This window comes from Castor canadensis, chromosome 11, assembly GCF_047511655.1.
Source record: "Castor canadensis chromosome 11, mCasCan1.hap1v2, whole genome shotgun sequence".
In the NCBI taxonomy this organism is placed as follows: Eukaryota; Metazoa; Chordata; class Mammalia; order Rodentia; family Castoridae; genus Castor; species Castor canadensis.
Window position 1 is genome coordinate 133632854 of NC_133396.1, and position 12269 is coordinate 133645122.

The following is a 12269-nucleotide window of genomic DNA, read 5'->3' on the forward strand; positions in this document are numbered from 1 at the left end:
TCATGGAGGGTGTCTATGAGAACACCAGACTGATATGCCTGATTGAATGGGGAAGAAGAAAACGCAGAACCTCAGTGAACGGAACCTCAGAGGGCGCCCCTAATTCCTTGTAGAGTTGTGGGTGGGAGTGGTTGAGAAGGAGGAAAAACAGTTACTGATATCAGCAACGAAATATATGATTTTTACATTTCGTTCAGAGAAATTCTTTTTTTTTTTTGTAAGTGAAAATGATAGCAAAGTTTATTAGGAAATTAATTTAGTATAACAGGAAAAAAGTGGGGCAAAATGGAGAAAAAGGAAAAACATTTCTTGCTTCCCATGTAGGAAATGAGAGTAAAGACTCCTCTTTTAGAGAAATTCTAAGATTTTGTAGTTATGGAACTTTGATCAGGATATAAACTTAACAAATTTTGGTGTTTTTAAAAAATTGGTTCTTTTTTTAAATGCTTGTTTTAGATCAGTTTATAGTACTAAGTGAACCTCATGGGATAAAAAGTTAATATAGCATCATAACACTAGCAGTTTATTCTTTTTTCTCTTACAAGATCAATTTATTGATATGGGACAAAAACAATGAATAAATTTTCATCAGTCCCTGTTTCTAGTGGTTAATATGACAGTGCTGTCTTGTTTATAGCATGTATATAAAAATGTCTATTATTCTCCCTTGTATTTTCTATTTTATTTTTGACATGTGTTAGGCAAATATGGTCTTTTTGTATAAACTATATTTTGGAGATTTGGGGAGATTCTGGAACTCAATTCTTCTTGGGTAAAAACAATTCTTTAAAAAGAAAAGCCTTTATGAAACTCTCCATATGGATATAGAAAAGTATATAATTATCTCAAAAAAAAAAAGAGAAAAGCTTTTATAAACAGATGAAGCAGAACTTCTGGAGAGCATCACCTTGAACCTTTCACATAATTCGTGAATGCACATCTAAGGCGTGGTGTGTGTTCATGAAAACATTGTGCTGGAAATACCAGCTTTTATGAACACTTTCCCCCAATAGCTACAGAAATGTAATTTCAATTAACAATGTTGTTAAAAGGATCCAAAAATCCATGTGTTCCTCCCTCCAACTCTTTCTTTTCTTTTTTAACTTCTGTTTGAACAGCACCTGTAATTAAGGAAGAAAACTGAGCCCTGGCAGCTAGGTAGACCTCCAGCTATTGATCTGTGTAAACCCTGCTTATCGTGTCAGGGAAGAACAGTCAACTGCTGAGCTGCTTTGTCACTGCCATAAGCTGAGAGAGGATTTTTTGTCTATACTGTTTATACACTAGTCTGTAGACCTGCTGGCTGGTTGAATTTTAAAGAGTGTGGAGGTTTAAAGACCTGTCCCCTGAGGGCTGCTTCTGCCAGTTGGGAAGCGAGCTAAGGCTGCTTTGCAAAAGTGTGTGCATGTGTGTTTCTTGTGGAAGAAGGGAGGGGGAGGGGGTGAAAGATTGAGCAACCAACTGGGAAGCTTCCTTCTTAATTTGAGTCTTAAAAGTGATGTAAGCTATATGACTAATTTGGACTATATTTAGAGGCAGACATTGAAGTTTGAATATTCTTGTTACAGAAATTGGGCAGTTTCATAGTGTTCAGATGTGTAGTAGATACGGTAATGACTTGACTTTCTGCTGAACAGGATAGAGACTAAGCAATAGTCAAATGTAGAAAACAACTCTTCTCATTTATTTGTTATGTATTTTTTCTGTAATTTATGTTATTTAGTGACTCCTTTAATTACATTTAACAAAATGTTATCAGTAGTAAAATAGCTTTCACTAAACATAGGATTTGTGCTCAGATGTCTAAGACACATGTTCATAAGCAAACCTGGGTATCCTGCCCTGAGGGTGGAAGATTGCTTTTTACACCATGCTTTTCCTTCTGCTTCTGAGTTAAGGCTTTCTTATGTATTGCTACTGGAAGACTGCAGTGTTTTATTTTTAATTGATTGCTTATTGCCATGTCTACTTTAAGAGAATTTGAGAAATTCTACTTTAAAGTATTTCATATGGTATTTATATGGAAGGTTTAAATATTCAGATATTGATGATTTCATTGGATGTAAGTTTTATTGATAAAGAGGTCACAGTTAAGGTGTTTTTTGGAGGGGGGAGAATGATTGCACATTACGATATTTGTTCTTTTTGCTTTTAAATAGGAGCATCTTTGTTAATTTCTGCTTTATCTTATAAGATCACTTGGCTTGAATTTGTATGATGTTGGTTTCAGTTCCAAAGTATAATTTTTGAACCAGAGTTAAATATTAAGTTGTTTTTCAGATATAATAAAATAGATCTTTTTCTGTTTTTTTGCCAAGTGGCTGACAATTGTTTGTATTTTGTTGTAATTGTTAATACGTATATAATCTCTGAAAAATTTAGATTAATTTACGAGACAACTGTAAAACCATTGAAGATTTCAAAATCAGATTATTTTCTATGTTTAAGTAAACATTGGTTATAAAATGAAGCAATTTTAAAGTGAAAGTACACAGAATAGAAGCTATGTTTTAATTCAAAGGTTTGTTTTTATATACACATTTCTTTAAGAGTGTTAACATAAAACTTAGTACCAAGTGTTGAAACATATAAATGTGACTTTTTACCTGTAGAAAGTCTTTTTGTTTTGTTGTTAATAAGAAGCTGTAGGACATGTAGAGTTGTTATACCTCTCAGTAATTCATTCTGCTGCCAACTCATTCCCTTTTCTCTGCCTGCATTTTAATTGAAACAACATTTATGTTTTGAGCCAGGATCTGTCAGAAGTCCCTATGGCTAGCCTGTGGTACAAGTAGCAGCAGACGTAGCTTACCCATATGGTGTGGTGCTTCTTGTAAAATCCATATGGCCTTGTTGAAGGGGATCCCAGCGGGGATGTGAAGGGTGTTAATACCCTTCAGGCCAGGCCTCTCCCTCCTGGGGCCTCCATGCCATTGTCAGTGCAATCTGCCAAAGACAAACTTAATTCCTTTTTAATAATCAATTATTTTGGTCTAGGAACCTGTGCTATTTTTCTTAAAACAACAACAAAAAAGAACACCTTTTTTTTCTTTTTAGAAAATGTCTCAAAGTTTTAACTGCATTCTTAAAAAATATCCTAAAGCTTCTCCTTTGTTTTTTAATTTGTATTTGTAGGAAGTACTACAGAGCGTGCCAAAGTTCTGTTTTCCCTTTGACGTTGAAAGGTATAGTATAAGTCGTTATTCATGTTTAGCCTTTCCTAGCACAAACTTTGGAATGGTTGCATGTGCTTTTTAAAACAAAAATGAAGTATACCTTATCTTCATTTTTTCTAGAGAAAAACCAGAGATGAGAGTTTCAGAATTAAACAGTCTTTGGAAAGAAGAAGACTTTTCTATTACTTATATTTTGTACTTTCTCCACTGTGGCCAGTTAGGACAGGTCTTCAAGCAAGTTACATGTTTCCCTTTTATTCTTCAGGTGTATGTTGTAAGCACTAGCAGAAAAAAATATGTTCTTGACCAGAGCCTTCAATCATGTGTGGCTCAAGTGGTAGAGCACTTGCCTAGCAAGTGTGAGGCCCTGAGTTTAAACTCCTGTACTACCAAAAATAAAAAATTAGATGTATATATCCTGGTTTCTATCTCATTTCATTCTAATTGAAAAGACCACCTGTGTAGTGTTGTTAAACTCCTGGTTAGTTGTCTCCCAAAAATCACTTCATAGAAATGGGTCAATATTATGGGAGGCTATAGGAAACCTTTCTTAGCAGTTTTGAAAATTTTATTATGTTTATGTTTTACTGAACAAATACTGAGCAAACTACTTGTGTGAAGTTGGAATTTAATAGAATATATACCCCTTTGAGCATAGTAACAGATCATTTATTTTTTTCATATGATTTTCACACCCTATTATCAGTTTTTTCAAGAGTGTGATATGAAAGATTTTCAAAAGAAGATTTATTTTAGTAAACTATTTTGCTAAGAAGTAGTGAGACCCTAAACTTTACTACATTAACAATAAAGGGTTCTGATGATGGGTTACTTGGTACTAATAAGTATTACTGACGAATGACACTCCTTGTTTTACCTCATTTCTGGGGAATCAATTTTTCTCCTCTCCCATTCCCCAAGTTATGTTTTCAAATCAATAGTAAGAATAAAAAAAGGAAGAAAAGCTATGAAAGGTTTTATAAATCTTGAGCACGAGAGAGCATGGAAGTCACTGGAGGTTTTATTTGAAGTTTATAAAACTTTTAAAAGACTGTCCACTTAAAATTATATTTGTTAAATGTTCAGCATTTGAAATTCAGTATTTTCTGACAAAGTAGTTTGTAGCATTGGTACATTGGTAGTAAAATGTTCCCTTTTAACAATCCTTGAGGCATTTTAAAGCCAAAATATAGGTGTTATAGATATTTTATTTGGGGACAAGAAGCCAGAAGTTCAATTATGGTTATCCACTGCCAAGATTATAGCTAGTATCTTGAAGTATATTCATATATTTTAAATAGAAATAAGCATTTTTATCTAATGATTTGTACTGCAATGTGACAACGTATTACAGTGTTGTGATACTTAGTTCAAAATCAGCTAAAATTCTTTTCAGATTAGCTAGTATGTTTCTTTGGTAGAAATTATATTCTTATTTTATGCTTGGAAATTTATTACTAAGTACATTGATAGCTCTAAAAGAGAATGCTAAGAAGAAAATACCAATAGTATTTTGTATGGTACTTTATTGGGTGATAATGTCAACAGAAGAAGCAGTTAAACAGAGTTGGTGGTGGCTACCATTAGGTTGTAAGCAATGTGATTTGCTATCTAAGTGGTTAAGAAGAGGGAAGAAAATATAATTTGGAAAAGAGAGATTAGATGATTGCAAGGACTCAGTTGTCAGGTATGGCTTCTTCTACAGTTTGGATAGCAAAATTTTGATACTTTATGAAATATTTTACAAGTACTTTTATATGAAAACTTCTGGCAAACTTCTTTATGATTTCCTAGTAAGGGATTAATATATGCCGAACTGCTCAGTCTATAAGATATTACAACTTATTTTGAGATTTGACTCATGATTTAGTTTAGACATTTCATACTCAATCTAGTTTTAAAGCATAGTTAAAGCTTCAATAACCACGTGACTGGAAAGGTGAAATAGATGCACATGTAAATACATTCTTGCTTTTGTTTTACTCTAAGAAAATTGTCACACTAGGCTTGATATATCCTGATGTTACTGTATTTTAGGGTGTCTCAAAATCAGGTTGGACAGCACTTTACCTTTGTACTGACAGACATTGAAAGTAAACAGAGATTTGGATTCTGTAGACTCACATCAGGAGGCAAAATTTGTTTATGCATCCTTAGGTAAGTAAGAGTAAAACTGACTGCAAAATGGTCAGTTTTACAGTTTTAATTGTATCTTTCTTATGTACTTTGTTATGTTTGAGATGACAAAAAATGAAAATAGGACAAAAAATACTCTTATAATTTATTCTTAATTATTTTGTCAAAATCCAAGTAAGTTGAAAAGTAATTTCTCAGTGTTTTATATGATGATTCAGTTGGGTATAAAGATTTAGCAACAGTGGAATTTTTCTTGAAAGAACCAACTCTTTAATGAGGTTTTGTGGGCTTATTTTTGAAAATCAAGTATTAATATGTAAGTTTAGATAGTATATGAGTCTCACACATTGAATAGGGTGCAAAATTCAATTAAATTCATGTGTGCCTGTTTTTGGCCACTCAACCACAACTTTGGTTTTTCCAAATGAATTGCTGTTTTAAGGCAAAGGTTACAAACTAGTGATGGGGCAGAAGTTAGAGGACTTGTTTGGCCACAGGGTGTTTTTAAACTCTTAAAAGATGTTGCTAACCTTATAAATTATAGGAAGTCTTGTATAAAGTTTATATTTCTAATTCCTTTTGAGAAATGGGAGTATAACCTAATTATGGTTCTGCACTCCCCAATGTTAGCAGTAAGCGGAAAGCATGACAGGTTTCTTCACCATCTTGCTGGTTCCCATGGCTCCTGCCTGCCCTGCTTCTGTAGTGAATGTGACCTGCCTTCTTTGGGCAGATAGTAGAGAGAGTGTCCCCTGCCTGTAGACCTTGGGTCTGAGTTGCTGGTTGTTGAGAAGAGGAGTGAGTCTAAAGGTTAGTGTTCCTATAACATGTCCTGATGAATCAGAAATCCAGACCTACTCTAGAAAAATAGGACTCTGTAGCTGTTATACTATGGACAGTGGTCAACCCAGGTTCTACAGAAATGCTGATAGAAAAGAAGTAATGTTTAATTTACAAATTCACATATTACAAAGAAAACCTTGATTCATAATTGGTGGCCTCTTTGTCCATTTGCTATTGAGCTACATTTGTGCCACTCATTGAGAGGTTGTTAACAGACTCAGAATGTTTGCTGGAGTTGGAGAATTTTTTCAAAATTAAATGCTTTCTTATAGGTAAGAAATAAAATGCATTAAAGCTTTGTGAGAAAATCCTGGAGGAAAAATCTCAAATTGAGAAAATTTTATCCCATAGATTATTTTCTGCTAGTAAATTAGAAGAGCATTTCTTACATTAGGATTTAATGGCATGTCTCGGTTTTTGTCTTAAAAGTCAGTGTGCTATGGTATTCTTTGAGAACTGATTTAAGCAGTCAGCAAATCATAATTAATGTTTGGTTTTAATAGTAAACAGTGAAATCAAACATAATGAATTCAGCAACTTATTCAGAAAGTTGTTATGGATAGGCAAATATCTATATGTAAGCTATAATCAACATTACCTCTTGGAAAGTAGTTTTGATAAATCTATGTTAAGCTCTCCAGTGAGAGGAGCAGTGGTCCTGGTTTGTCCACCTGGTTTGGTGGTCCTACCACTTTAGGTTTCACTCTATAATTGCTGAAAGGAATGCTAGAACTCTAAAGTATACTAGAAAAAATATTGCTGACTTTTAAAGGAATTACAGAATCATGTAATTCTGTACATACAATTACATAATTCTATAATTCTTTTAAAAGTATTATGTACCTAACATGAGATCCTGAAAGAGTAGTATATTTAGCCATATTTAACCAGGTAATGATGATGAAAACTTTTGTTTGCTGACAAATATAATAAGGAAAGTTGAAATACAAGTAATAAACTGGTAGAAATGAATTGACAACCAATATAGCAGAAGTTTAACAGCCATACTTTGTAAGCATGCACAAGTTAAGAAGAGAAGGAACCCCAGCTGGGCTTGGTCGTGCGTGCCTATAATCCCAACTCCTCCAGAGGCAGAGGCAGGACGGTGAAGAGATCAACGGTAGCCCAGGCAAAGAGAGCAGCAAGACCCTGTCTCAAAAACAAAATAAAAACAAAAGGGCTGGGGGTGTGGGTCAAGTGGTAGAGTGCTTGCCTAGCATAACAAGGCCTTGAGTTTAATTCCCAGCACTGAAAAAAAAAAGAAAAACAAGTAAAATCTCTGAATAACTTACTCACAGAGGAAATGTAGGTAGTGTATGTACTTATCATTGACAATCAGCCTTACAAATGAGCCCCATATGCAAAATCTAGACCTAACATGTATATATTATGTGATGTGAATGTGAAAGGGGACTATTTGGGACAGGGAACCAAAGGGAGGAGGCAAGGGTGAAGGAGGAAGGGAGAAGGTGATGGGAGTGAATGTGATCGAAGTACATTATAGGTATATATGAAAATAGCATAACAAAACCCATTAAAATTGTAAAAAAGAAGTGGGGAGAGGTAAGGGGGGGAACTTGACAAATAGAGGGGTGTATATATGAAAATTTCACAGGGTATCCACTTTGTACAATTAACATATGCTAATAGAAAAAGAAACAGGCACATTTAGAATTTCCTGGTATGCGGTTCATCCCTATACGCCTAGCATTTGGGAGGCTGAGCAGAACAATCTTGAACTCAAAGCCAGTCTGGGCTACACAGCAAGATCCTATATGAAAAAACCAAAGCTAATCAGCCAAACAAAATTTGACACAATTGAAAATATGTGATAATTTACTTTTTTTTTTTTTTTTGGTGATGGTGAAGTTTGAAATTTAGGCCACATGCTTGCCTGGGAGGTACTCTACCGCTAGAGCTACATCTCAGCCCTTTTTTGGTTTTTAAGTATTTTTCAGATAGAGCCTGCCCTGGGCAGGCCTCAGCCCATGGTTCTTCTACCTGTGCCTCCCACATAGCTGGGTTGCACTTGTGTACCTGCATGCCCATCTTGTTCTCTGAGATAAGTTATCACTAATTTTTTTGCCCAGGCTGGCCTTGAGCTGCTATTCTACTGATCTCTGCCACCTTGGTAGCTGGGATTATAGATACAGACCACCCTGCCCACCTGAAAATAGTTTTTTAATAAGCTTGAGAGGATATCCATTTCATGTATTGTTTTAGGACTGTAAAGTGAAACTTTTTAAAGGGAAATTTTAATTATATCTTTTAAATTTTTAAAATCTCACATTTCTTGTTTCAATAATTTAATTCTAGGAATGTATATCCCAGGAGTATTTGCACAACTGTTCAGAAAAGTCTGATCACCATTTTAGTGATAACATGGTTTAAAGTAGCAAAACAACGTGTTAGCTAAATTTAGTCATTCCACAATGCAGATATACTTTAAAACATATTTTATGTGACTAATATATAAAATTTTGTATATCAGTTTAAAAATAATAAAATTTAAAAAATTTAGTGTCAACATTCATGCATATTCCTCAGTAGGAATTGGTTAGGTACATTATTACTTTCCCCAGTCCTCCTCCTTTGCCATGATTCTTTCCAGCTTCAATAGGATGTTACTTCCAGGAGCACAGGGAGTTTTGACATATTCCCAGAGTTGACTACAGTGCCTGGCACCTAATGAACTCTTAATAGATTTAATAGATATATTTGTTGACTAGGCAAATGAATGCTTTAATACAAGGAATGTTACTTAGCTGTTAGGAAGATTAATATAGAAATACACATTCTAATATGGAGAAATTTTTATTATATGTTGTAAAATGATGAAAAATTTCAAACTAATGTTTTTATGCTTGTAAAGAATGAGTTATGTGTGAGTATAAATGGATATATTTTAAGAAGTAACTAGGGTGGCAGTGGGAGTGATGGCAAAGGTTGGTGTCTGAGCAGAAATCTGTCCCAGAAAAGCTTCTGGGACCCTGTGAGTAGAAGTGGAGGCTCACAGAGGTCACAGGAAACATGGTACTATGTGGCCATCTCAGAACAAAGAAGGTGCCTGGAGCACAGTGGTAGTGGTGGTGACTTTGGTAGTGGTGGTGGCTTTGGTAGTGTTGGTGACCATGGCAACAGCAAACCAGACTTCCAGTCCCACTGTGGTGACTCCCACCAATGAAGACAAAAGTCTTTTTTTTTTATTCAATGAAGACAAAAGTCTTCATTTGGGGCTTACCAACAGGCTTCTTCCAGGATCATGAAGATTCATTTTTGCTCCAGTAGATTACTAAAGATACTTGAACAGTAGCAATAATTGATCTTCTTTAGGAACTGCTGTAACTTCAGGGCTGCAGCTTAGCAACTATGATAGCTTTAGCCATTAAGCCTCCTCAGTCTGTGTGGAATAGGGGATGGTACCCAGCATCTTGAGAACAAGAAACTGAAACATTGACTGTTTACACCCCCATCTTGAGACAAGAAAACAAGCCAGAACTCACCCATTACTCAGTCCTAAATAATCTTTCAGAAATCCCCAACTAAAAGGACACAGGGGATTGGACTCTCCAATCAAAAACCACCCTAGATGCATAAAGCTCAATGCAGAAACATGAAGCAATGAGGCAACAGCTCTCCTTCAAAAGGCAACTCCACAAGGATCCAAGGTGGTGACTAGGGTGCAGAAGCAGACAGTGTGAGCTCTGTAAATCAAAAGTCTTGCTGAGACACTGGAGCCACACTTGGCAGAAATAAAGCACCAAGAAGAATCAGAACTTCAATACCCTGAACCCCTAGCCCAAACTGCCAAATGCTTGCTCAAAACCTGCTTGGGAGACATTCGGCAAACCAACAGGTGAGCACCAAGTGTCACACGGTATTCCCCCAGCCACCCCGGGGATAAACCAGCATAGCCCCCTGGACAGACTGACCCTCCGCCCTTCAAAAAGAAATCCAAAAAACTGAATAAAAAAGGAACTGAAAACTAACACACAGCAGAAGGGTCAGGGTGCTATAAGTGTGCCGGAGAACAGGGGAGGAGCAAGGAGCTGATCTCCATTCGAACTTTCAGTAAACAAAGGCTGGAAGGACAGAAGGTCCAACAGTGGACGGGTGATAAGCTGCTGCCTGAAATAGAGCAGGTAGTGGTCTACAAAGCTCATCTCCTGAGCCAGTGAGCAAATCCAAAGTCAGATGACATTTCCAAATGGAAAAACAATCAACAAACCATCACAACACGCTGACAGCAGGGGGCCAGCTGACAGAACACTGACCTTGTCCCAGAGAAAGGGGGCAAGGCAAAGAAACTAGTCCCCAGTAATCAAGCACAGTGAAAACCCAACTCCAAAGCAAGACAGCTGGTGGGCTACAGAGCTGATCTCTGGAACATGAGGACAAGCCACACCTCACTGAGGGAGGAGCTGACTAAGCAGCTGCTGCTGAAAGAAAGAATTAAAAAAAAAAAAAAAACACTACCTAACAACCTGGTGAGACTAAGACAGAGGTTCTGCTTATATACCAACACCAGGACTGGATGCTGAAAGAGTAATACCAGAACTACTAAGACTGAAATTCTATTGTTCCTGAACCTGGAGTTTTTTTTGTGTGTTTGTTTGTATTTGTTCATCTCTCCACATTGATTTCTTTGTTTTTTTTTTGTTGTTGTTCTGTTTTGTTTTGTTAGTTTTACTGTTGCAAGTTAGTAAATACTAGTTAAGTTACACCCAGATCAGGGACACAAATAGCATACACACACTAAGCTAAAATCCAATATACCCACAAAACAAAATTTAACCAAGGGAATGAAAACAGGTAACTAAAACCACCAATAGCCTATCAAGAACATAGTTGCACAATACCAAGTGGAGCGATGGAAAAACAAAAAAGGAATGGAAATCATTCTCCTCCAAAATGTAAGTTAATGTAAGATTCAGAGGGAAATGAAGAAAATGGATACCCAGTTCCAGACTCCAACAAAACAAAGATAAATGACACCAAGGAACCCAACTATGCCAACAAGAACATCCTCAAAGAAGAAAGCCTGCAAGTAATTACTGAGAATTTCATGGAGATGTTACTAGACATAGTTAAGTAAAATGTGTAAGAGGCAGTCAAGAAATTCCAAGATAACAAAAATAAAGAATATGAGAAGACACAGAAACAAATAAATGAACTCATAGCAGCCCTAAATAAATACCAAAGTGAAACAGAGAACACTATAAGTAGAGAGATAAATGAATGAAGGCCAAAAATTGACAATATTAAAGAGGAAGTGACCCATGATATGGAAAACCTCAGAAAAAAGAACAAAACAGAAATACAAAACACAATGGACGGCCACTCCAGCAGACTAGAACAAGTGGAAGACAGAATCTCAGAACTTGAAGATAAAATGGAAATTAAAGGAAAAACTGAAGAGCTATTAGTAAAACAACTAAAGACCTCTGAAAAGAATATGCAAGTACTCACCAACTCCATCAAAAGACCAAATGTGAGAATCATAGACATTGAAGGAGAAGAGGTACAACCAAAAGGGATTCATAATGTATTCAACAAAATAATAACAGAAAATTTCCCAAATCTAGAGAAAGCTATGCCCATTCAGGTACAGGAAGCCTCCAGGACACCAAAAAGACTTGACCAAAATAGAACTATCCCATGACATATTATTAAAACAACAAGCACAGAGAATAAAGAAAGAATATTGAAGGCAGTAAGAGAGAAAAACAAATCATACAAAGTAAACCCATTAAAATCGCAGCAGATTTCTCAATGGAAACCTTAAAAGCAAGAAGGGCATGGAGTGAGGTATCAAATCATACAAAGTAAACCCATTAAAATTGCAGCAGATTTCTCAATGGAAACCTTAAAAGCAAGAAGGGCATGGAGTGAGGTATTCCAGGCACTAAATGAAAATAACTTCAACCCTAGGATACTCTACCCAGCGAAACTATCATTCAAAATAGATGGAGCAATAAAAGTCTTCCATGATAAGCAAAAACTAAAACAATATATGACCACCAAGCCACCACTACAAAAGATTCTCCAAGGAATTCTGCACATAGAAAATGAAAGCAAAGAAAACTATGAGAGGATAGGCAGTAACAAACCACA

At 35.9% G+C, this 12269-nt stretch overlaps 1 protein-coding gene across 16 annotated transcripts in view; it reads left to right on the top strand.

The window, feature by feature from the left end:
* Dennd1b (DENN domain containing 1B) overlaps nucleotides 1–12269 on the top strand; it is a 231054-nt gene that overhangs the window by 82319 nt on the left and 136466 nt on the right. For 12 of the 16 annotated variants that reach the window (XM_074048714.1, XM_074048709.1, XM_074048716.1 and 9 more), the window contains 2 exons: nucleotides 3136–3185; nucleotides 5214–5333. The exons of the other annotated variants lie outside the window; for them this stretch is intronic. In XM_074048714.1, the coding sequence (XP_073904815.1) occupies nucleotides 3136–3185; nucleotides 5214–5333 (170 nt within the window). The remainder of the gene's footprint in view (nucleotides 1–3135; nucleotides 3186–5213; nucleotides 5334–12269) is intronic. 16 annotated transcript variants of the gene reach the window in all.